Below are 27,765 nucleotides of genomic sequence, written 5' to 3' on the forward strand. Positions count from 1 at the left end.
TGTTATTTTCTATTTATTATATTATAATTATAAATATAAATTAAAACTCTTAAATATGAGTAAGAATAAGTTTTTTCAATAATAACAAAATTTTAAAAATATGAATTTGATTTCTTCCATAGTTTTAAAATTGTGATACTTTAAATATTAATTAGTATTGAAAAACCCTAGCATTTGACAACCTTAAATAATTTTTTATGAATTTATTAAGGTATCACATTTTCAAGACTATAATATAATTATTAAAGTAATTAATAATTAATTAATCACTACCTTTGATTTAATGCAATTTTTTGAGAGAAAAAATTCACCATTTATTGACACTTGACAAAATACTTTGTTTGACTAACATATTTTAATATTATATAAATGTATATAGAATAAAGATATAAAGATAATATTTTAAATAAATGAACAATTTTCTATGACTTAATTAATAGCTTAAGTTATCTATTAATATTTCTCATAAAACCCATGCAAATTTAATACAAATTTAAGAGACAAAAAACAGCTTAACAGATTTTTGGAACGAACAAAAATTTGCAAACTATTATACTTTAATATAATATATTATATATTATTATATTATACAAAGATAAGATTTTATTTAATGGATAATTTTTTGTGACTTAGTTAATACTTTAAGTATCTATTCATATTTATCATAAATAGTATTTATTTTTAATTGATTGACAGATTAATTGATGAGAAGATCTAACCGAAAATATTTATTTTTAATTAATTAATAGTATTGAAAAATTCATGCAAGTTTAATACAAATTGTAGATGTAAAAAATAGTTTGGCATATTTTTTAAGGGAAGAAATATTTGCATACTATTATACTATATATTATATATAATATATAATATTTATATTATATTATATAAAGATATAATTTTATATAAATGAACAATTTTCTGTGACTTAATTAATAGTTGAAGTGTCTGTTTATATTTCTCATAAATAGTATTTATTTTTGACTGATTGATGGATTAATTAAATATTTAGTATTCACATAATAATGTATTGAAAATCCTATGATTAGCATTGAAAAACTCGTGTATTTAAAATTCATTATTAATTTTACAATAATTAGTATATATTATTTCAAAACAATTGAAAGATTTAAATTATTAATGTAATAAGTATTAAATGTAAATTATTAATGCAAGTTTTGGAAAAAAATTTATTACTATTTATTATTTCAAAGCAATTGAAAGATTTAAATTATTAATACAATAAGTATTAATTGTAAATCACTAATGCAAGTTTTGGGAGAAAATTTATTTTTTCAATACCATTATACTTTTATATATATAAAAATTCTCGTAAGTCATCTATTATGATATCCTCACTTAAGAAAACTCAAAATGTTCGTCGAAAATCATGAGTCTTTGTTCACATGTCTGTCTCCTCATCCCCATTATAAATAAGAGACTCCTCTAGGAAACTTACGCTCACAACCCAATTGAAAATATAATTTTACTTTGAGCAATAGACTAACTTATGTATCAAAAGGTCTGGGTGACCTTACTTGCGCCCTTAACAAGTTCCTTCTTTGCAAGTCTCTTGGTGACACTCTCTTGCATTCTAAATGAGATATTTTTTTGGATAAATAAATGTATTATTATATTTTGATAATAATATAAAACATTTATTTACTCAAATAAAACTGTTAAATTTAATAATTTTACATGGTCTAACTAAGCTTGAATGGTCGTTTTCACAACTTAAATTATTTTGTGTTTTGAAAATATCACCTTAGCAACAAATTGAGTCATTTAAACCAATGGTTTGTTGTCGTTCACTAATAGTGGGGGTAATTATGTAAATATCTTTTTGACTAAGAAAAATATTGACGTTAATGCGTTTATGAATTTATCCCCCACATTTAAGACCTAGCAATGGAGCCATCATTAGATTGGAATATCATAACTTGTTATTGACAATTTTTATTGTGGTATGATACAATTAATTATATTGTATTTGACATTATAGTAATTCAATTGGTTTATAAAGCGATGTTTATCTACAATTATGAACAATTAATTCTACGTTAGCACCCGACTTCTATAAGGTACCCTCACCCTCTTAGAGATTAAGGTAGTTTTTGTTACCCCTTACGAGTATGGTCCGATAATAAAATATATGGAGTTTCATAAGAAATATTACAGATCAGATTCTTGTGGTGATATTTATCCTATGTGAAGATGTGAATTGAATGTTTTACTTTGTATATTTATAAGCTATGATCGCATTTGAGTTTACTCAATAGGTAATTGGGAGAGAAAGCTGTCCGCTTTCAGGATTAGTCAGGCGAAACTTGGAACCTGAGTTATATAAAAAGAAAATGGTAGTTTTTATTAATTAAAATATGTGTTGAAAAAAATGATGTGGAAAATATTTTGAATAAAAGTATTTTTTATTATATTTATTAAATTTGTCTGATAATGTTTAGAAAATAAGCACGCGACTTCTTATCTTAAATTTTTTAAATAAATTTATCTCTCTTTCATTTCAAATAAATTTATCTTTGATCTTATAAATAAGAAAAATGACTCATATATCTCAAAATACATTTCAAAAAATTTAACAAATAGTCTTATAAAAGTTTTGACATATTTTTCATCCTTATTTTAGTCATTTCATAATTTGATTTGAAAGTATTTAAATTTTATTTTGATATAATATTATTTTACTTATTTTAACAATCGCTTTGAATTTAGTTTTTTACTTTATATGATAAATAATAAATAACACAAATAGACATTTAATAAGAAAGTGTAACCTATCTTGTTGTATAATTACACTTATGCTTAATAAGAATTGATGTAATTAATATATTAAATGATCTTCTCTTTATTATTTTTATCTAAGTAAAAATTATTATATTTTAATTTAGAGACATAGACAAATTTATTAATATATAAAAATGGTTAAATTCATATTTTTGCCTCAATATTTTTTTTATACATACACTTAAATTTTTTATTATTTTAATTATATATTTAAATTTATATTTTTAAATTAATTTAATTCTTATAATTTAATTTTTTTACGTGACAAATCAAAATTTCAATTATTTTAATTATATATTTTGTATATATATTTTAAATTAATTTAATCTATATATTTTCACGTGAAATTCTTTTTTGTTTTTACACGTTAAAATAATTAAATTAATTTAAAAAATATAGATAGTGTAATTAAAATAATTAAAAATTTAAATTATTATTAAAAAATTAAAATATTATAATTAAATTAATTTAAAGTACAACGAAGTAATTGGAGTAATAAAAAAATTTAAATAATTACACTAAAAAAAAAAAAAAAAAAGAAGAGAATTTGAACGTATAAAAATGGTTGAAGGAGAGAGAGGAGACTGAAAGCTACCTTCTTCCCCCTGTTTAGTCTTAACTCCTAACCCCTTCTCAAATTTCCCTCTTCTCCCGAAGGCCTTCGATCTGCAGGAGAGGGAGAGAGAGAGAGAGAGAGAGAGAGAGAGATGGAGAGTTGGAGTAACGATGGCGCATCGCTGCCGTCCGGTCCCGACGCGAAGAAACGGCGAGTGACGTACTTCTATGAGCCATCGATCGGCGACTACTACTATGGCCAGGGACACCCGATGAAACCCCACCGCATCCGCATGTCTCACAACCTCATCGTCCACTACTCCCTCCACCGCCGCATGGAGATCAACCGCCCCTTCCCGGCCTCCCCCGGCGATATCCGCCGCTTCCACTCATACGACTACGTCGAGTTCCTCTCCTCCGTCTCCCCCGACACCCTCCATGACCACACCTACGCCCGCCACCTGAAGCGCTTCAATGTCGGCGAGGACTGCCCCGTCTTCCAGGGCCTCTTCTCGTTCTGCCAGGCCTCCGCCGGCGGCTCCCTCGGCGCCGCCGTCAAGCTCAACCGCCAAGACGCCGACATCGCTATCAATTGGGCCGGAGGGCTTCATCACGCCAAGAAGTCCGAGGCCTCCGGGTTTTGCTACGTGAACGACATCGTTTTGGGGATTCTCGAACTCCTCAAGGTTCACAGGGTAATATTCACATCTCTCTCTATGTTATTGTTCAGTTCTTGGTTGAGGAATTGGGGTTGATTGACTATTTTCGCTTTTGCAAATGATTGATTTATTGGTGTTTGCTTTTAGGTTTGAGCTTAATTCGATGAGTGGTGAAGGATTTTCAAATTCTTTTTTGTGAATATGTTTGCGATTAGTGTTTGGTATAGCTTCGGTGCCAGAAATGCCGAACTCGTTCAAGGTTTATTGAATTTAAGTAACTACTCTCATCAGTTGTCTTTTCATTTCGCTCTTCTTAGTTGTCTTTCGTTTTACTTTTCTTGAGGAGCGTGTGAGCTTCTAGTGATTGCTTTTCCTTTAATTACTATCCCTACATCCCAAATCAAGTAGAACTTGAAATAGAATCTTAAATTAAGTAAAAAATGAAGTAGAATTCTAAAATATATGAAGTATTAAAATACTATTTGCTACTGTTTTAATGCTACTGTTCCGGTAGTACTGTTCCGATTTGGTCGGGTTGGCCTGGGTCAAGTCTCGATTGGTGACAGCATCATTAATCTCTACTTGAGAAAAAATTCAACCTTGAATTTTGATTCGAGTAGGACAAATCCACGTCTAGCACGTAAAAAGAGAGATTAGCTACATTGAATGTTTGGAAATACCCATATGATTGGGCAAATTCACAACATAAGCATTATTATTGATTTTCTTTGTAATCTTGTAAGGACCATATTTTTTTGGCTTGAGCTTATTTTGTTTTCCTACTGGAATCCGTTCATTCTTCAAGAATATCACGACTTCATCTCTAACCTCAAATAACTTGTGCTTCCTATGTTTATCAGCTATCGCCTTGTACTTCTTATTTGTGCAACTTTTGCTTGACATCTTCCTGAACCGCTTGAACTTTTTTGCTAAGGGAACATGAGCAAAGACATTCCTTCCCCTCTTAGCTCTATCTTTGTTGGCATGAGTCCAACTGTCACCATGTTTGTTGCCCTTTGCCTCCATTGTATTATTACTGTTAGATTGAGGACGTTGAATATTTCATCTTGAGCACTTCTCTAATCTGGTAGATTTTATCACAAGTCCTTCTCCTCTCATCAACTTTCTTGATTTTGACTCCTCAACAGCTTCTGAATTCATTCGTAGATTTTTCTTGCCTGGAGAAGCATTATTTTGCAACTGTTTCGAATATAGGTTTATTCCATGCCTACCAGCACTCTCTCCATCACTTAAAATATTGATGCTTGAATCCTCATTTGGTCAAAGTACTTGATCAGTTATAGCAACAACTGCTACAATATTCTTAGTTTCGGAATCTAATTTCAAATTAATACCGAAAGCAGTTGCATTATCCGAGTTAACTAGCCTAGGAGATCCAACACCCCTATCCACAAAGAGACCCCTGTGACCATCCTGTTTTTGTAATCGCAAAGGTGAATATGTTCTTATTGCCTTCGATTCAACCATGTCAAAGCCCGAATAAATTGTAGAAGGATCTGCTACCATGGCCTCCATGTCCTTTACAATCGCAAGCCGATCAGAAGAAACACTACCATCATTGGATTGTGAAGTAATGCCTGAGCCCTCGGGATTGGAAAATATCCCAGTATGATTCAACAACGTTGGAGTTTCTGTCATGTTAGCAACATAAACCAAACCTGAGTTTGCAAACGTTGAGGTTGCTGGGACAATATAATGTTCGAGATCAAGTTCCAAACTCACCGAAAAACCATTCTTTAGTTTATACTCATCGTTTCCCCAATGGTTGTGTTGCTGCGCATTCCTCCTAACCCCTCTACCACTAGGGTTGGCTATCATATGACCAAGATCATCCTCATCGTCGCTATCATCCATCATTGGTCTTCTAGGATTAACGAGGACAAGATTAATGGCTAGTCTTCCCAGTTTAACGTAACTGGCTTGATTCACGCCATTAGTCCAGTTCCAATTATCCTTAATTCGTTGTAAAACGCCCAATTGATTGTGGATTCGCTCCAATTGCTGCTGCATTGTACGAGTTATTTCTCGTTGTTCTTTGATTGTTCTCCAAACTGCGGGCAGCCCCCGATCACCGTCAGGAGGCTAGTTGCTATCATTACCTTCAGGATTGATCATCTGATTGGTTAATGAACCACTCTGATATCACTTGATGCAGCGTGTAATGCGTGTGTGAAAAAACACACCAAAATAAACCATTGAAAGAATAAACTTCAATGACCGAAGGTTGGCTTTCAAGAAGACCCAAAAACAAGACTATTTTGTTAAGAAAACCCAAATAAGTTGCTGAAATTTGTATTGAGAAAATTTGATTACAAACTCTAGATTTTAGGCATATTTATAGTGTTTGGTTAATCCAAATCTATCTAATATTTGTAACTAAAATCTAATTAAAAAAAAATCATCCAACTATAATCCTAAGTAAAATTTAATTAGAATCCTAATAAAAATAAAACTCTAATCAAACATGAAGTAGAATCATAAATCAAATAGAATCCTAAAACATATGAAATATTAAAATACTGTTTGCTACTGTTTCAATACTACTGTTCCGGTTTGGTCAGGTCGGCCTTGGATTGAGTCTTGATTGGTGACTGCTTCAATAAACATAGACAATGACAATGACTTAGAAAGTGAGTGTTAAAATCTTCAGATCAGGTGGGAAGCAATACAGTGGTGGGTTCCTACATTTGAAATTAAAATGGAACGATAGAGAGAGGATTTTGGGGGTTATGTCAAAATAAGGCATTTGTAGTAAGAAAAGACAGATACCTCGAGTTTATCAACAGATTCTCTATCCTCTTTCTAACTACAATTAATTTTATTGGTTTATGTTCGTAGGATAAATCCAATGAAAAGATGGTTAGAAATCTTTTGTTTTTTCAACCCGCTTAGTCTTTTGACTTTGAAAAAAAATTCTCTTTATCAATAGGCTGCTTCTTCTACACATCCACCTCCATTCCAAAATGGAGAGCCACAATGGTTAGAATTCATTAAAAAATCCATAGTCAACACATGGGAAAAGCCTTTCCTGCAACATGCACTAATCTACTTTTAGCTTTTAATCAGATCGGGTGATCATTCAAATTAAGAAGTGTTGAAGGAGAGAACCAAAGAACTGAAAGATCCAAAATCACTTAATTCATTCGTAGGAACCGAATATATACAACCTATATTCTAAGTTAGGTAGTCTTCCAAGAAGAGAAAGATGCCTAAACAACCTTAGGAAATATTTACAATAAGGAAAGATTGTACAAGATACAATCAACTAGTAATACAAGGAAATAAATAAGATAACAAGAACAAAGGAAACAAATCAGAACATCAGTAAAAGGAAACAAACTAAATAAGAAACAAATCAATATTAGCCACTGAAAGAGTAGCGAGCTGCCGAGCTGAAGGAAAGCGAGCTTCCAGGGCTGCCGGGTTAATGACCGAGCTGCAGAGCTGCCGAGCTCGGTAATGACCGAGCTAACAGGATGCGGAGCTCGATAATGACTGAGCTAATGAGCTAATGAGCTCGGTACCTGTTGAGCTCGTGAGCTTGTTTTATATTCCAACACTCCCCCTCAAGATGGAGAGTGGATATCACACATTCCCATCTTGCTTGGTATCTTGTGAAAAACAGGTCTTGATAAACCTTTAGTAAGAACATCGGCTAGCTGCCCAGTGGTAGGAACAAAAGGAGTGCATATGAGGCCACTGTCAAGTTTCTCTTTGATGAAGTGTCTATCAATCTTGACATGCTTAGTTCTATTATGCTGAACTGGGTTGTGAGCTATGCTTATAGCTAATTTGTTGTCACAATATAGGCGCATAGGTGCAACCCATTGAACTTTCAAATCTGTGAGGATAATTGTCAACCAAAGAAGCTCGCAAATACCTAATGCCATAGACTGGAATTCAGCTTTAGCACTTGATCTAGTCACAACATTCTGTTTTTTGCTTCGCCAAGTAATTAAATTGCCACCAAGGAATGTACAGTAGTCGGAGGTGGACTGCTTATCTACTAGGGACCTGGCATAATTTGCATCAGTAAAGACCTTTAGTGAGAGATCATTAATTCTTTTAAACAAAACACCCTTACCAGGAGACCCTTTAAGATAATGGAGAATCCTATGCACTGCCTGGAGATGATTTTCTCTAGGATCATACATAAACTGACTGACAACTCTCACAACATAGGCTATATCTGGACTAATGTGAGATAAATAAATGAGTCTTCCAACCAAACGCTAATAGGATCCCTTATCGACTGCCCTTGACTCACACTTAGCCCCAATCCTGTGATTTGGTTCTATGGGAGTCGCAACAGCCTTGCTGCCAAGCATACCTGTTTTAGTTAAAAGATCAAGAATATATTTATGCTGGGAAATAAAGATTCCATCCTTGGATCGAGCTACTTCTATACCAAGAAAGTATTTTAACTTTCCCAATTCTTTGATCTCAAATTCTCTTGCCAAACAACCCCTCAAATGGTCTATCCTTGCCTTGTCATTCCCGGTAACGATAATATCATCAACATATACTAACAAGACCGTTATTTTTCCTGCAAGTGAATGATGTATAAACAAGGTATGATCACCTTGACTTTGCTTGTAACCCAAACCAAGCATAACTCAAGCAAACCTCCCAAACCAGGCGCGAGGGAACTGTTTCAGTCCATAGAGAGCCTTCTTCAGCCGGCAAACAACACTATCTGCTCCTGTTTGCACTCCAAATCTTGGTGGGATATCTATATACATTTCTTCCTCTAACTTTCCATGTAAGAAAATATTTTTAACATCAAATTGAGGCAAGGGCCAGTCATACATAGCTGCTAAGGAGAGTAATATTTGGACTGTGTTCATCTTAGTCACGGGAGCAAAGGTATCTAGGTAGTCTACCCCATATGTTTGGGTATACCCCTTAGCCACCAGCCTAGTCTTGTATCTTTCTAAGGTCCCATCAGACTTGTATTTAACAGTAAACACCCACTTGCACCCTACCAACTTCTTCCATTTTGGCAGTTTAACCAATTCCCAAGTATTGTTCTTCTCAAGTGTTGCCATTTCATTCATCATGGCATCCTTCCAACACTCATTATCTAATGCTTCAGACACGGTCTTTGGGATTGGAATGGAATGAAGATTGGTTAAAAAGGCCTTATGAGCTGGAGACAAATGGGAATAGCTCATGAACAAATGAATAGGGTGTTTAGTGCAAGTGAGGGTTCCTTTTCTGAGAGCAATAGGGATGTTTAAGTCATACGACTCAAATTTAGCTTGAGTAGAGGAGTCAAAGTGAGGTTCAGAGGCAACCGAGTTAGGGGATAAATTGGGCAAACCAGGAGATGAAGTAGGTTCGGGATGATTGGCACAAGAATCTAAATTTGGGAGAGATGATTCGGCTGGCATAGGGGTCTGGACCAGATTCTTTCTTCTTGTATAGACCTTAAGAGGACTTGCATATGGTAGGTCAGTTTCCTTGTGACCCATTTCTAGAGAATCCTTTAAGATGTTATTCGGCTGGGAAGAGACAGCATTAGGAAAAGACTCACAAGATAGAGGAAAAAATATTTCTCGGTCAGATGTCTCAAGGAAATCGGTCTCCCCCTTAGGATAAGTTTTATCAAAGTATGGTTTGTTCTCCATGAAGCTAATATCAGCCGAAATAAAAAACCGTTTGGATGGTGGATGGAAGCACTTATAACCCTTTTGAGTGGGGGAATACCCAACAAAAATACATTTAAGTGCTCTAGGATCTAACTTACTTCTTTGAGGAGAATGATTATGAACAAAAACCACAACCAAACACTTTAGGATTGACTCCATTGGACAACTTAGAATTTGGAATTTTTTTTGAAAGAAGTTGAATAGGACTGTTTGAGTTGAGACTTTTAGAAAGAAGCCTATTAATTAAATAAGCTGTTGTCAATGTTGCTTCTCCCTAATAATGTTTAGGCACATTATTGTGGAAAAGCAAAGCCCTGGTAACAGCTAGAAGATGCCCATTTTTTCTCTCAGCTACCCCATTTTGTTGAGGGGTATACACACATGATGACTCATGAATTATACCTTGTTTTTGTAAGAAACTAGACAAAGTTTGATTGAAGAAATCCTTAGCATTATCAGTTCTTATCCGTTTGATTTCAGTTTCAAATTGAGTCTTGATCAACTCACAAAAACTGGGAAAGATATTGCACACTTCGAACTTAGACTTCAAGAGATAAAGCCAAGTCATCCGTGTGCAGTCATTAACAAATACCACAAACCATTTAGTTCCAGATAAATTTGTGACTAAAGAAGGACCCCAAATGTCACCATGAATCAAGTCAAAATGGTGAGAACTCTTATTATTATTAAGAGGAAAAGAGGCACTTTTGTGTTTAGCCAACTCACACACATCACACTGAAAACTCGTAATATCTAATCCCTTGAACAAAGAGTGATACATATCATGAAGAACTTTGAAAGCTGGATGCCCTAATCGGAAATGATGCAGCCAAATTACATCTTTATTGGATTGAGCTAAAAATGAAACTGGAAATTGTCCTCCATTATTTTTTCCACTTAGATCTTCAAGATGATAGAGACCATCATTTACCCTAGCACGCCCAATCATCTTCCTCGATTCTTTTTCTTGAAATTCACAATAGGAAGGATAGAAGATGGCATGACAGTCAGAATCATGGGTCAATTTTTGGATAGAAACTAGATTGGTACAAAGTTTAGGGACATGAAGGACATCTCTTAAGATTAGGTTTCTGTCAATGAGAATATCTCCTTGACCTGCCACAGTTGTGAATGATCCATTGGCTAGCATAATTTTCTTGGTACTAGGACATAGTTTATAGGTCAAAAAATTTGTAGGGAATGGTGTCATATGATCGGTTGCCCTAGAGTCAAGAATCCAGGTATGTTTAAAAACCTTGTTTGAAGCATGTAAATTAAATGAGGTAGAAGATATACCTGTGAAGGCTAAGTTAGAAGCACCAGTATTTGCACTTGATCTCTTTTCAATGGAATCCAACAGGTTTCTTAACTTCTCGATCTCCTCCTCCTTCAATAGCTCTATTGAATTTACTTGTTCTGTAGGCTCATTCTCTACACTGGTTATACCATTTGCTACATAAGACTGCCCTTTTGATTTTTCCCCCTTTTCTAGTTTACCATGAAGTTTCCAGCACACCTATCAATTGTGTGTCTGGGCTTTTTGCAGAAGGTACACCATAGTTTGTCCTTGTTTGTGATCTTGGTGAAATATGTTCCTCCCTTTTCCCACCTAGTAAATTTCTCCTGATCGAGACCACCTTTTAAGGATAATAAAGCTGAGTTCTCCATAGGCTGCACTTCAAGCATTACTCCTCTTCTATTTTCCTCGGCCCTAACAATCGAAATTGCTTCATTTAAAGATGGAAACTCAGGCTTACCAAGAATCTGAACTCTCACCGCATCATATTTTGCATTAAGGCCTGCAAGGAAGTCATATGTCCTCTCTCTTTCCATACACTTCTTCTGAATGGTAGAATCTTCACTACACTTCATTTGGATACACTGATAGTGATCCAACTCTTGCCACAAGGTTTGCAATAAACTTGCATATTCGGTTATAGACCAAGCTCCTTGTTTGGTGGCTATCACTTTTGTTTTGATTTCATATGTCTGGGCAACATCGTTTACCTTGGAATAAGTCATCCTCACGGCGTCCCAGATCTCCTTAGCTGTAGTGAGAAACATCACCGTGTCACTAATCTCTGGAACCATTGAGTTCCAGAGCTAGAACGTGATTAGTGAGTCCTCTTCGTCCCACACAGCATATGCTGGATCATCCTCCTTTGGTCCAACGTCGAGTAAATGGCTCAGCTTCCCCTTGCCTTTAAGGAAAGTCTTGACTAGTTGAGACCACTTGAGATAATTCTTGCCGGTCAGCCTAAATGCAGCTTGTATCTGCTGCAAGTCTCCGCTAGCAATCCAGTCGCTACCGGAATTTCCAGATAAGGGAACCCATTTGTACCTTCGTTGGTATTTTCAGACTCATTGGTTTCACTCATGGCTTTAGCTTGTAAAAGAGAGAGAACGAGCCTGAATCAAACAACCAAGAGAGGACTAACTTGAATCAAAGAAATTTGATTTCAAGCAATCGAAAGAATGGATTGGATCAAACCTGGCTCTGATACCATATTGAAAGAGAGAACCAAAGAACTGAATGATCCAAAATCACTTAATTCATTCGTAGGAACCGAATATATACAGCCTATATTCTAAGTTAGGCAGTCTTCCAAGAAGAGAAAGATGCCTAAACAACCTTAGGAAATATTTACAATAAGGAAAGATTGTACAAGATACAATCAACTAGTAATACAAGGAAATAAATAAGATAACAAGAACAAAGGAAACAAATCAGAACAACAGTAAAAGGAAACAAACTAAATAAGGAACAAATCAATATCAGTCACTGAAAGAGTAGCGAGCTGCCGAGCTGAAGGAAAGCGAGCTTCCAGGGCTGCCGGGTTAATGACCGAGCTGCAGAGCTGCCGAGCTCGGTAATGACCGAGCTGACAGGATGCGGAGCTCGATAATGACCGAGCTAACGAGCTGATGAGCTCGGTACCTGTCGAGCTCGTGAGCTTGTTTTATATTCCAACAAGAAGATATGCTCATTGCTTTTTCCTTAGAATTAATTGAGGCCGTAGGGCTTTATCCATTTGACAACTTTAAATTGAATTTATTATGTTCATTTTCAAGAATTTAAACAAGGGTGGTATTGATTAGTAAGAATGAAATATTCTCAGAATTCTGCATTAATATGACATGCTATTTTTTCCATTCATTTCCATTCAAGATCAGTTGTGGCTTCCAAACTTCACCGATGGTTTGGATGAATCCCTACCATTGAGTTAGCAACCCAAATAGAATAAAAAGGTGTGTGGATACAATCAGAATCAAAATAAATAGAGAAAGTATTCAAGGAAATCAAGACATTGAACTAGAAATTAGAATTTGATTCTGAACATAAAAAAGAACAGATCAGACCAAATGTAAACACGAGAAATTCTCAAATAAAAGAAAAATATAGATAAATATCAAAATTGATAGACCACACCAAAAAAGACTTCTTGTATCAAAATTAATCCAATGAACCCATCATTTACCCTAAGTAAGAAAACCAAACTGATGGGGATGAAGATAAATAGATACAATTATGAATTATATTTGTTTGACATGCTGTTGTCTATATATTATGAATTTTTGAAAGAATACACTGGGAAAAACAAAATGAATATCAATTGAAATAATATTCAAATTTAATAATATTAAAACAGAATATACTTTTAAAAAAATTAAAAACTTGTGTGGATTGACACAACCACTACATAGATAAAAAAATATAAATAGAGGAAGAAGTAGAAAAAATCTCATCAATAGTATATTTGGTCAATTTAAATGGGATAAGCAAACTGATTTCTTATTTATTATTTGTTAATAGAGTCCTAATGAAAACTGTCCAATTGAAGTTCAAGAGACTGGCAAAATTTATATTTCTAGGATTTTTATATTTCTAGGTCAATAAATTAAAGTTTTGTTGTTATAGGATATGGTAATCTTTGTGAAGAATAGCAGAATAGGTCTGAATAGAACAAATGAGGAAATAAAAAAATAAATATTTCATAAATATTTGGTGAAAAACTACATGCTAGGTAAGACACTGTTAATAACAGTACATGCAAGAAAATATATGAAATAACTGCATGCAAGGTAAGTAGAAATATATGATATTTGTCAAATATTTTTGTGTGGAATGAGTTGCCAACAAATATGCCAAATAATCATACTGTTTAATTTGTACTCCTGGTGTCATGATGATTCTGTAGTAGAATTGTATTGTTTCATATTTCTGCAGTCATACTACACACAGCAAATCATTTTTAGAATGTTTCTGTGAGGCTGAATGAGAAGATGGCTGTTTCATGATGTTTGTTCATATTTCTCATAATCTAGTTGTTTGTTCCCCATGAAAATGTTGCATTTTCTGGCATGTTCTTCCTGAAGCTGGTGTAGCTGCTAATGTTGGAACCAATACCAATTGAACTAACTTAAACTGCATTGAACTCACTATCAAAATGGCTACACTACAGTGAGTTGCAAGTTGAGTTTTGCGTCCATAGGTTTTGATCATATGGTATTGATATCATTTACTGGTACTTTGTGAAAGATTTTGGTCTGATCTATACTGAATTGATGATGTCTTGGAATTATATGGAAATGCAGGATCAAATTTTGGTTATTTTTGCTGCTTGTTGCCTTCAATACATTATCTCTTTTTGTGTTAGAAGTTGACTGTGCTAAAAGCCTCCTTTTTTGGCTGTGGGTTTTTAGTTCTCCTCCCAACTGTGCTGTAGTCTGTGCTTACCCGTCATTTTCTTGAGAAAATTTATATACAGGTTGAGATCCTCAGACAATTAGGAGGCAATACTATGAATAAAGCTAATAAATTAATAATAATTATCACCTTACAGTGCATGAAACTAAGATTGTGATCATGGACGTTTGGATTGTGATTGAGTGAAAATTTTGAATTAGGGTTTGATTGGGGATATAGTTGATGTTGTTAATGGAATTAAAATGCTGTCTAACGACGTTAGGACAATATCTATAATAATGGCTAACTCGGCCTAAGATCTAAAAGTATAGTGGTTTATTATTATTTTTTTAAAGTACAGTGTCTAATTTGGCCCCCAGGCCAAAATACACTAGCCAATTGGGGATCATCACCTAACGTCATCTATTATAATGGCTAACATGGTTTGATTTTTGAAAATACAGTGGTTTAGGGTTTAGAGATCAGGTACAGTGACTAATTTGGCTCCTAGGCCAAAGTGCTGTGGCTAATTTGGCACTCTGCCCTAAGATTAATATACTACCATGCAGAATGCAGTATTCCTTGATATATTAATTCATTAATGTTGTGATTCTTCTTCTTTCCTCATCTTCAGATTCTTCCCCAAATTGCAAGCAGAGGAAAACAAAGAGAGAGAGATAGGGATAGAGTTTGAAAATGAGGGTATTTTAGTTATTTTAAAAAATTAAACTGATGTTAAAAAAAGGTAAGAGGCTAGTGCAACAAGATTTGTAAAGTCAATAAAGGTTGCTATTCTCATAATATCAATGCTTGCATATATGCCAAATTTAAGAAGTACTGAGCATATTTTTCCTTAAATCTTTATATACTTGGTTGCTTACTATTTTCCTTTAGGATTTATGTTATTTTATACCATTGCATATATCTTGAAATTGTGATTCAACCTAAACCAACTCATTCCCCTTGCCCCCCCCCCCAAAAAAAAAAAAAAAAAACAAAAAAAGAAAAAGAAGTCAAATTTAATTAGGTTTGATTAGTTTGATTTTATTTTTATAATTTAATTGAGTTAGTTTTGGGCCCTCTCATTATGTGTGATCTTGGTTTAATGGATGAATGTGACTTAAGGTGTTGCCACTGATGCTTAGCAAGGCGTTAATTTGATCAATCTATTAGATGGTCTCTGTGTGGTAAGTTGAGCTAGAGGGCATTATGGGGATTGTTTTGATCAATCTATTGGATGATCTTTGCATAGTAAGTTGTGACAGATGGCATTATGGGGATATGTGAACCACTTTCTAGAAACTGATGTGAAACTGACTCGAGCTAACATGTGGATTATCGCTCAAAATTGGCCTTACCCCTTTTATCTAGTAAAAATATTATATTTTATTGACACATTTGATGAATTTATTAATATATGAAACTACCAAAGGGGAAGGGGAGTGTGAAAACTTGGCTTATTCGCCTTCCTGAGTTTTAACCCCTTCTCAAATTTCTCTCTCCTCCCGAGCCAAGTCCTTCAATTTCTAGAAGAGAGAGAGTGAGAGAGAGAGGGAGATGGAGAGTTGGTCTAACGATGGTGCATCGTTGCCGTCCGGTCATGATGCAAAGAAACGACAAGTGACATACTTCTATGAGCCGTCGATTGGTGACTACTACTACGGCCAGCACCACGCTATGAAACCCCATCGTATCTGCATGGCCCACAACCTCATCATCCACTACTCCCTCCATCATAGCATGGAGATCAATTGCCCCTTCCCCGCCTCCCCTGCTGACATCCGTCGCTTCCACTCAGATGATTATGTCAACTTCCTCTCCTCTGTCTCCCCTAGCACCCTCCATGACCATACCTATTACCGCCACCTAAAGCGCTTCAATATTGGCGAGGATTGCCCCATCTTCGAGGGCCTCTTCTCCTTCTGCCAGGCCTCTGTCGGTGGCTCTCTTGGCGCCGCCGTTAAGCTCAACCGCCAAGATGCCAACATCGCCATCAATTGGGCTGGAGGGCTTCATCACGCCAAGAAGTCTGAGGCCTCCGGGTTTTGCTATGTGAATGACATCGTTTTGGGGATTCTTGAACTCCTCAAGGTTCACAGGGTAATATTTACATCTATCTCTCTTTAATTGTTCGGTTCTTGATTTAGGAATTAGGGTTGATCTATTACTTTCTCTTTTGGGAATGATTGATTTCTTGGTGTTTGCAATTGGTGTCCGATGTAGCTTCAGTACCTAGAAATGCTCAACTCATTCAAGATTTATTGAATTTAAATAATTGCTCTCATTAATTGTCTTTTCATTTTGCTCTTCTTAGTTGTCTTTTCATTTTGCTCTTCTTAGTTGTCTTTCATTTTACTTTTTCTAGAGGAGCGTGCCAGCTTCTAGTGTAATTAACCCTACACCCCAAAAAATATAAACAATGACAATGAATTAGAATGTGAGAGAGTTAAAATCTTCAGATCATATGGGAAGGAAGACAGTGGTGGGTTTTGGGGATTTTAACTAATCTTCAGATCAGAGTTAATATATTTTGAATTCCACCATTTGTTCTTTTCCAGTTACAACTACTTTTTTTTTGGTTTATTAATTGTTTAAATTCGATAAAAGGATGGTTAGAAATCCTTTATTTTTCCAACTCAATCCTCTTTTGATTTTGGGAAAAAGTTATCTTTATCGATATGCAGCTTCTTCTACACATCCACCTCCATTCCATAATGGAGAGTCACAGTAGTTAAGATTCATTAAAAAATTGATAATCCACACATGGGAAAAGCCTTCCTCGCAACATGCAAGAATCTATTTTTAACTTATAATTAGATTGGGTAAACATTCAAATTAAGAATGTAAGCTTGTTGCTTTCTCCTTCTGTTGAATTAGTTGAAGCTATAGGTCTTTATCCATTTATCTGTTCGCCCTTAACTTTAAATCAAATTCATTTGTTTGGTTTCAAGAATTTAAACAAGGTGTTGTTTTGATCCAGTAAAAATGAAATTTTCTCAGAATTCTCCATTGACATGACATGCTATTGTCTCCATTCATTTCCTTTCGAGATCAATTTTGGCTTCCAAACTTTACCAATGGTCTGGAGAATCCCTTGCTTCATCCAAATATGCAAAATATCCTGGCTGCAGTTAAAAGCAGATTACTTTACTGTTGAGTTACCAGCCCAAATAGAATAAAAAGGTGTATAGATACAATCAGAATTAAAATAAATAAAGTATATGAGGGAATCAAAACATTAGCAAAACAAGAAATCTAAAAATATTAGAATTTATTCTGAACATAAAATAAACAGATCACATAAAATGAAAACACAAGAAATTCTCAAATAAAAGAAAAATATCGATAAATATCAAAATTGATAGACCGCACCAAAAAACAACTTTGTGTATCAAAATGAATCCAATGAAACCATCATTTACCCTAAGTAAAAAAGAACCAAACCAATGGGACGAAGATAAATAGATACTCTTATGAATTATATTTGTTCGATACACTGTTAGGAATTTTTAAAAAATAATATAATGGAAAAAACAAAATATATTCAAAAAAACAAAATATATTCAAATGAAATAACATTCAATTTTAATATTACTAAAAACAATATACACTATTAAAAAATATTAAGAACTTGTGTTGGATTGGCACTACGCTACATAGATAAAAAAAATATAAATAGAGGAAAAGTAGAAAAAACCTCAGGTTTATTCAGTCAACTGTTTACTTAATCAACATAAATGGAATAACAAACCCGATTTCTTATTTATTATTAGTTAATAGAGTCCCAAAGAAATCATCTGATGGATGCTCAAGAGACTGCCAAAGTTTATTTTTCTAGGATGAATAAATTAAAGTTTTGTTATAGAACATGGGATTCTATGGGTACAAATATAGCAAATGAGGAAATAAAAAATAATAGAGAAAGGTTCTAATTGATGTAGGACCAAAAATTAATATCAGGCTTAGTATTGTTTATTTTATTTATTTCATATTTTCGTTTGTTTTATCTTTTAGATAATCCTTTAGTTTTCAAGTTCTATTTGAATCCTAATTAGATTGGGATAAATCTATTGGAATAGAATTATAGTTATTAGTGTTAGCATATATTTGTATAAATATGTGTATATTTCCATTCTTATATTATTTGACCTAATATATATGTCATACTCAGAGGTGCATTGCCAATTTGACTAACACATTTTCACATGGTAGTAGGGCGTAACCTTTTTTAATTAAAAACCCTAATTGCCAAAACACAGTAACACCTAACCTTACTTTCCAGCAACACTGCTGCCACCACTGTTGGTCTTTGCCACCACATATATATCTTACACAGCAACAGTGGACTTGATAGGAGGCAATGAGTTTTGGCAGGTAGTTTCTGGATTCACTATGTGATAGCCACTGAGATGTCGTGGTTCAGATTCTTAGATATATAAAGGGAGCTCTAGGAAGGGGTTTATATACTGATGGGGGACATGCTCAAATTTTTGGTTATACAGATGCAGATGGGGCAGGTTCTCCTTTAGGTGCTTATCTTCTGGATATTGCATTCTTATTGGTGGGAATCTGATCTCCTGGGAAAGTAAGAAGCGGAGTATAGTTACAAGGTCAAGTGCAGAAGCTGAATAGGTGGCCATGGCTTTAGGAATCCATGAACTTATATGGCTAAAGCAACTTCTTAAGGAGTTGGCAATTTGGTGAAGTGGGTCCTATGACACTTATTTGTGATAACCAAGCAGCTTTAAACATTGATTCTATTCAAGTCTTTCATGAGAGAATCAAACACACAGAGAGTGATTGCCACTTGGGGATATAACTATTGTGTTTGTTAGCTCACACGATCACTTAGCTGATATGTTTACCAAATCCCTTAGAGGTCCTAGAGTGAGTTATATATTGCATCAAGCTGGGTGCATCTGACATATAAGCTTCAGCTCGAGGGGGAGTGTTCATATATAGTAGTTTAGGTTGTAATTTAGAGTAGTTTTGATTATTGAATTAATTTGAGTTTGTTCTTGTGTTCTTCCTTTGGGTTCTGCATCATATATGTATTTTCTTTACCTTTTGAGTGAAGTTAGTAGTATAAGTTTTCACAAGCTTTTGTTCTTGCTTTGCCAACTGCATTCTTTGCTTCCTTTTTTTTTTAAAAGTCAAAATATACGTTTTTGGATTTTCTTCATTACGATATCTATATAGAGTCTTGTAGCAAGTTCCCTTAGTTTTGATTTTTTCTTGTACTTCTTTACTCCGCCACAACTCCTTGACTTGAAGTTTTTTCGTTTGACTCTTCTAGAAAAACTTTTGTTTTGTTTCAAATAATGATAACTATTGAGAATTCCACTTTGCCTCCACAAAGGAGACCTGGGCTATATATAAGGAGGAGGAACCCTCCACCTGTTAAATTGGCTTTTCAGGTTGGAGTTCTACTTCTAACTTCTCACATGGTATCAGAGCTAACCCTTGGCTGTCATGGTCATGGACCAGTACCCTGCCCGATCACCTGGGTATGTATCAGTTACTGGAGAAGATTCGGCGTGGGGGGGAGTGTTGAGAATCCCACATTGCCTCCACAAGGGAGACCTAAGCTATATATAAGGAGGAGGAACTCTCCACCTATTAAGCTGGCTTTTCAAGTTGGAGTTCTACCTCTAACTTCTCACAATAACCATCTCAAGTCACATTGGATTAGCTCACTTTCTAAAGTTTGACATCTTTCGACACACATTTTTTTCCTTGAAAATAACTTGTTTTTGCACTTTTAGAGACCACTAGTTGATTTTTTGCTTTATTTTTTATCATCATTTTCCTTCCTCTATAAGATTCTATTAAAGTTAAAAGGAAAATTTTATAAGACAACTATAAGACTAGATTTGTTGTATGGCATAAAATGTTGGTCAATGAAGTACTAATGCATGCAAAATATGAATGTAATCGAGATAAGGATTCTATAATGGATGTGCGACCATGCAAGAAATTAGAAATAAGATTGGAGCAGCTCCTATTGAAGTTAAGATGTGAGAGACATGATGAAGAAATAAGGTTATTTGAGAAAAAGACTAATAGAGGCCACCCGTGAGGAGAGCTGTTGTAATGGGACAAGGAGTGTAAAAGAGGTGGAGGACAAATGAATTGGTTGGAGACACTAAGGCGTGATATATAAGCTTTACAGGCAATAAGGCAATGGATAGAAATGAATGGGAATCTAGAATTCATGTAGTCGAACCCACATGGTGAGATAAAGGCTTGATATGCTGTATTTTTTGAGTCTATAATTCAAAGCTTGCAAGCAGGGAGCTTTGAGCACTAGGGACATCCTTATTTTTTTTTTCTATAAAGCCATAATCTCCATGATATATTACATCCTCTTCCTCTTCCCTTATTTGGGCTTGGGATTGACTGTGATAAGGATAAATGCCTTGACACTATAAGCATTGAGAAGATTACTGTATTCAATTGCAATGTTTTTCTTTTCCTTTTCCCCTTAGATTAAAATTCATGCAATCAGCTATTTTTATGCAAGTTTTGATTTTAGCATAATATGAGTTTTAGATGTTCTGTCCTTGGTTATGCTCTTTCCCATTTACAGTAAGCAATATCTAACTGAACATTGAATTTTGTTTATATCCCCTTTACTCAAACACTGTTGTCTTTCTTTCTAATTTCGTAATATTTTCTACAGAAACTAACTCATGTTCATTTATTAATTTTTTTTTTCTTTTTATATTTCTTGTCACAAGTTGTTCTGATTCTCCTGACATTATTGGCAGCGCGTATTGTATGTTGATATTGATGTTCACCATGGAGATGGTGTGGAGGAGGCATTTTACACCACTGACAGAGTGATGACTGTGTCTTTCCATAAATTTGGGGATTTCTTTCCTGGAACTGGGCATATTAAAGACATTGGATTTGGGAATGGTAAGTACTATGCCCTAAATGTCCCCTTGAATGATGGAATGGACGATGACAGCTTTCGTGGTCTATTTCGGCCCATCCTCCGAAAAGTTATGGAGGTATACCAGCCAGATGCAGTTGTTCTCCAATGTGGAGCAGATTCATTGGCTGGTGACAGACTGGGGGGCTTCAACTTGTCTGTGAGAGGCCATGCAGATTGCCTTCGTTATCTTAGATCATTCAATGTTCCTCTGATGGTATTGGGTGGGGGAGGCTATACCATTAGGAATGTTGCCCGCTGCTGGTGCTATGAGGTCTCTCTCTCTCTTTCTCTGCGCCTTTTGCTTCTCATATCTTCATTTGAGAACTTCTGATTTCTACTAGAATGCTGTTGATTGAAATTCAGTTTGTTACATTGTTGTAGACTGCTGTAGCCGTTGGGGTGGAACCTGATAATAAATTGCCTTACAATGAATATTATGAATACTTTGGTCCAGACTATACTCTTCACATTGAACCAAGCAATGTGGAGAACCTGAACTCAGCCCGGGATTTGGAAAAAATACGGTACATTTTGGTTACAATAATCTCATGGTCTATTGTAGCATTGATTAGTTATTTTTATATGAAGCTTGGAAATTTGTTATGGCAAGCAAAAGAGGAGTCTCTCTCTCTCTCTATATATATATATGTATATTTCTCTCCAGATTTTATATTTGTTATTGAGTTCCACACATTAAACATATTCTTGTCTCCAACATTTTTGAATTGATGTCCGTCCGTAGTCCTGTTCAGACTTAATTATGCATGCCTGCCTGCCATGCATGTTGTATTTGACATGAAAAGCGAACTTGTATAATTATTTCAGGAACATGTTACTTGAGCAACTGTCCAGATTGCCACATGCACCAAGTGTACCATTTCAAACCACACCTCAAATTACAGAAGTTCCAGAAGAGGTTGGTAACTGATGGTCAAACTGCCTTATCGGTCTCCCAAATTCATGGTGATATTACCATTCTTTTATATCAACCTTACTTAATGTTTTTGTCTCCCTGTAGGCTGAAGAAGATATGGATAAAAAACCAAAACCTCGTATATGGAATGGCGAGGATTGCGAGTCTGATGCTGATGAAGAGGAGAGACCTTGACATTGAAATTATCATGCTCGTACTGACGAAATGAGGTAATTTTTGTGTTTCACCCGGATGAGCTCTGATGAACTAATTATAAGATCAAATTACTTCTATATTGAACAACTATGCTTAGAGAAAATTAGAAAGCTCAGTCTATATTTTCACCATGACAGGTGAGAATTTTAACCAGAACTCTTATCGTTAATCCATAGATTGTTCCCTTAGAAGGGCCTCTCACCCCTTTATTTTGACTTCTTGTCCAAAAAGAATTTGTTGTGGTATGGATCCTGAATAAGTTTATATATATATTATTCAAGAGCATCTCTCACAAGTCGTCGTCCATTAAAGAGCTCAAAATTTAATCCCAAAGTTGAAGGCTTAGGCCCTTGATCTTCCCAAAAGAGAAGACAGTTAGGGTTGTAACTGAGCTGAGCCAAGTCTAGTCAAGCTTCGTCGAGCTTAGGCTTCGCTTGCGAGCCAATTTTTAGGCTCAAGTTCAAACTCGATTCATGTGAACCAAGGTCAAGATTGGCTTGGGCTCGACTTGTCAAAAGGTTGACGAGTCGAGCTCGGCATAATCTGTTATTTTGTTTAAATCTAATTTTCTAATTTGTTTTATTATATATACATATATTATATTATGTTAAATGATTAAATTAATATATATAATAATTTTAAGCATATTCAAATTAATTATATTATTATAATAATTTAAAGTTTGATAATTTTATGTTAAATAATATATTTATAAAATTATAAATAAATGTATTAATGTATTTATAAATTAGCTTGTTCATGACCTATTCATGAATTTCTAATCGAGTATGTTTACGAGCTTTTAATCGAGTCTATTAGTATTTACGAGCCTCTACACAAACATGTTCACAAGCTATAACGAGTTGAGTTTTATTGAGCTCAAGTTTGGTTTGTTTACAAATCGAGATTCAAAATTAAGTTCAAGCTCGATTCGTTTATCTTAATGAACGAACTCGAATGAGTTTTGTCGAGCCAAACACTGAGCCGCTCGCGAACTGCTCGGCTCATTTGCAACCTTAAAGACAGCTAGCTACCAGTAGATTAAGATACTAGTTTTGCACGTTTGAGTTTTTCTTCTTGCATTTGCCCTACTCGGGCAATTTCAAGTTTCAATACATTTTTATAGTGAAGATGAGATGAGACATTTCACTACATCCTCACCAAATAAAGGTCAGATGAGGCATATCACTATATGTACTGTTGGTTCATTTGGCTTCACCTCTTGAGGGTTTTTTAGTTACTTTTTTGCTTTCCTGCTTAAAATAAAAAATAAAAACTACAGGCATTCGAACCTGGTTTTTTTCGTTTTGTTTTTTTTCTTTTCCTTTGCCTTTTGGGTTAAAAGCATAAAAAAAAGAACTCGAAAAGGGCGTCCCTAGTTCATTTGCGAGTGTTGTCGTTGTACACAGCATTACTTTTATTGTAACTACCCTCCCTAGTGTGCATTACTCTTATTGTTCACGAGAAGTTAGTTATGCCATGTTTGTTTTTGGTCTAATTTCTTTTCTAGCTGTTGGCAGAAAAATCTGATTCCAAGTGAAGCATCCTGCCTTGGTTAGAAAATCTTTTTCCTATCATTTTGAGTCTATAATAGGTGGAAGGTCTTACATTGTAGATTCAAGAATATACTCAAAAGTGGGAACAGGAAAAGACATGGATACAACTCCAGGATGGTCTTTGTCTTTCTAGTATTTTTCTTTTTTGGCCGAATCTATTGTTCTTGTTAGATTGTGTAAGTAATGGCACTGCACACCCAAGAGGGGGTAAATGGGGTGTTTTTAAAAATTAGATTAAGCTTAAATAATTTTAGCCTATTGATGAGGTTTTAGTGCAAAATGATGGTGATTGAGAATGATGCTTAAAAAGATAAATGAAAGATAAATGCGAAAATGAAAGATAAATGCGAAAATGAAATTTTAGCCTATTGAGGGTGCAAAATGAAAGATAAATGCGAAAATGACACAAGCAATTTATAGCGGTTCAGCTCAAATGGTCTAATCCACGATTTTAGTTCCTCATTAAAGATTTTAAAATGTTATTATGGGAGCAATTAGAATTAGTTTCTTTAGTCGACTTGATAGGGTCTTGGTCATGTAAAGGCTTTCTAATTTAAACCAAATTTCTACTGCGGCTTTCATTTTTGATACCTCCCGCAACACCTTATCCCCTAGACTCAATATCAAGGTATTATAGGCTTTCTTGATAATTTTCTTTTTCTGTTCATCCGAGTATGTCTTAGGCATTTTTGTTTCACCATCTAAAGCTTCTTCCAATCCTAAGTTCCCTAGCAAAGCCCTCATTTTCATTTTTCAGAGGCCAAAATTATTCTGGCCATCAAAATTTTTAATATCATATCTAGTGGCAGACATTCTTGACACTATTTCTATAACAGAAAATTCAAACAATGAAATTTTTTGGCTTTTCTTGATCCTAAAGACTAGCTCTGATACCAAATTATTATCTTGGGAGCACTTGGAATCAGTTTTTTTAGTCAGAATTCATTGCCTCACAAGCGCATACACTCATAGTTTAAACGAACTTGAAGATCAAATAGATATGAAGAAAACATAATGAAAAATTGACAAAAATTAAATCAAACCATAGAAGAACACAGAGTCTTATCCTCGTTCAGATTGCCTCTTAGAACAACTCTACATCTAGCCTCCAAAACCTCTGAGTGTAGCCTTCCTTTGATTTACTAAAATGCGATCAGTACAAAACTTCTTCCTCACGATTACAAGTTTTCAAGATTACAAAGAACTATTCTATGATACAACCTTTCCTCTTTTGCTTTCTCGTGAGAATAATACATTTCCTAAATGCCTAGACCACTGTCCTATTTATATAAGATAGGACATTAACTTCTTGGTACTTTATAATCGGTATGGGTATTATCGGTTTTAACCCTCAACTTAATTCTAAATACAAGTTGGTGATCGCCTATCTATACTTTTTAAATTCCAATGCATTCTTACTGCTAATCATTAGGATTACTTGAGACAACACTCTAACATAAAATAATCACTAAAACTTTTTACTTGATCCCAAGTAGGTCCTCTAGTATTACAGCTAGAATTACAACCTCCTATTTAACAAAGTAGGCCCTCCAACAACTTTGCTAGGCAATGTACAATGAATTTTTACACAAGAGATGATGTGAGAGATAAATCTCCCAGTTACAATGTCTCTAAAAAAAATTAAACACAGAGACTTAAATAAATGATACAAGTGATAGACAAAGCCTTTTTGAGAGAAAATTTAAAATCGTTAGAGCACTTGAATAAGATTGTAACACTTGAAGCTTGCAATGATTTCTCTAACCCTTCATATGCATTATCAGGCTGATATTTATAGGTTTTACATGACATTTGAATTTATTAGTCGTTGTTGGTCATAATAAATGATCTGTAAAACTAACCTTTAAAGACATACGTGAAGAAAATGATCATTAGGATTAAGAAATGGTCGACCGGTTAGAGCAAACCCTACAAGAAACGATCGACAAGCATAAAAAAAAATGGTCGACTGGGTTTGATGTAGTAGCGGTCGATCGTGCTTGGCCAAGAGCATACATCAGGCCGGTCAACTGGCTTGGGCAGCCGGTTGATAGCATAAGCACAAGCAGTCAACTGGATAGCATATGCAGTCGACAACTTGGCCTTGCATTTTAAAAAGTGATTTTGTTTTTGGAAAATGCTATTGGTACACCTTTGTGTACACCTTGGGTTACATAAAGGTATACCAATGACAAAAAGGTCATTTATGAGGCGTATAGAGGCGCGTGAGGCGCATGTGAGGCGAGGGGTATTTTGGTCATAATGTCCCTTTATGTAGTCCAAGATGTACAAAAGTGATGTACATCTAGCATGATTCTTTGTTTTTTAAGTGCTTCAAGACCAAATTTGATACAACTAAAATAAACGATTATTTTGATAATAAAAACTTATTTTTAAGAATGCTATCAAGAATTTTGAGAACGAGATTTTGGCATTGGATGAAATTGATTGTGGCGCTTAATAAAATGAGTTAAATGCACCAAATAAAGAATTATTTAGACAATATCATTTTTCATCATCAAAAAATCATATCAAAGAATAAAACATAGTTCTTCTGTCTCCTCGGCTCTAGTCCACTAGGGCTTGTAATAGGTTAGATATCCAAAATAGGGCACGATGATGCATTGTACCAGAAAAAGAGGTTCTGATGAATGTTGTTGATCAACTACGCTTGAGCTCAAGGGTTGTTTGGTTCTTAGTTACATTGTCATCTTTTGATTGAAGCAATAGATGGAATTGAAGGGTTGATTCTTAGTCAAATTGGGTTTTCAAGTTGCTATGTGTATTATTCTGATAATCGGGTCGAACTAATCCGGTTCATCGTAAAAAATTGAGCAGAAAAAAGGGTTGGTTGGTTAGACCGATAAATTGGTTGAATTGAGATTATCAGATTTGTTGAGTTGGTCAAGCTCTTTATTTTTAACAAACTGTAGTTTGTGTTATGAATATGCTCTTAGTATTCTAAGTTATTATTTTGGTGAGTAACCTGAGGTTATTAGCATAATACTGGAGTCTAAAGTTGAAATAATGCTTAGGGAAGCGGTCTTCTGGACAATTGGGAGTTAACCTTCTCAGTGTAGACTTGAAGACATTCTCTACATTTGTTCATAGTTGTATAGTTTTCTTTCATGTTTCTTTGTTCGCTTGTTTAGTTTATTTCTTGTTTAGTATTATCTTGTGATGTTCGGAATATGCCCTAACATAAAAGTATAAATGCTTTTGTGGTTATTTTCGTTTAGTGATATCTACTATTTAAATGGCTTGTATTATTTTGTTGATACATGAATATTTTTTTTATTTCTAACTTTTAAATTAAATGTTTAATTTTGAATCTTATTTTACTTTCATTGTAAATTTGAGTTAATATAATTGTAAAAGTTTTTTTTAATTATATTATAATTTTTCTTAATACATTATTAATTCTATCGAGTATTATATCATATTTTTTTAATTTTGTATCATAATTTTAGTTAATATTTATTTAATTTTAATTTTTAATTTGCCTTTTGAATTGTTTCCAGCGGAACGAGTTCAAGAATGCAATGGCTGTGAGGAAACAAACAGTATGGAAGTTTCTTATGGAGGAAGCCCAGGCCAAGGCGCCACGTGTCGTGGCTTCAATTATATTATATCTTTGTCATATTAACTCTTAATATGTCATATTCTAAAAGCAATTGTTGTTAAAAGTGTTATTTACCTAATATTTCATATATTTATGTGACATTTCTTTTTTGATTGTTGTAGAATGTGACACTTCTTTGGACACAT

At 34.5% G+C, this 27,765-nt stretch overlaps 1 protein-coding gene across 2 annotated transcripts; it reads left to right on the forward strand.

The window, feature by feature from the left end:
* Positions 1–3,398: 3,398 nt before the first annotated feature.
* Positions 3,399–27,729, forward strand: LOC127790268 (histone deacetylase 6). Of its 2 annotated transcripts, none has more exons than XM_052319648.1 (6): positions 3,399–4,049; positions 21,143–21,583; positions 21,694–21,836; positions 22,138–22,228; positions 22,331–22,455; positions 27,519–27,729. In XM_052319648.1, the coding sequence occupies exons 1-5, from the start codon at positions 3,507–3,509 to the stop codon at positions 22,418–22,420; spliced, it is 1,308 nt and encodes a 435-aa protein (XP_052175608.1). In that variant the 5' UTR covers positions 3,399–3,506; the 3' UTR covers positions 22,421–22,455; positions 27,519–27,729. The 2 variants fall into 2 exon arrangements, with proteins under 2 accessions (XP_052175608.1, XP_052175609.1); XM_052319649.1 differs by lacking the exon at positions 3,399–4,049 and adding an exon at positions 13,352–16,472.
* The last annotated feature ends 36 nt before the right edge of the window (positions 27,730–27,765 follow it).

The sequence above is a fragment of the Diospyros lotus genome, chromosome 14 (assembly GCF_014633365.1).
Source record: "Diospyros lotus cultivar Yz01 chromosome 14, ASM1463336v1, whole genome shotgun sequence".
NCBI classification, from domain to species: domain Eukaryota; kingdom Viridiplantae; phylum Streptophyta; class Magnoliopsida; order Ericales; family Ebenaceae; genus Diospyros; species Diospyros lotus.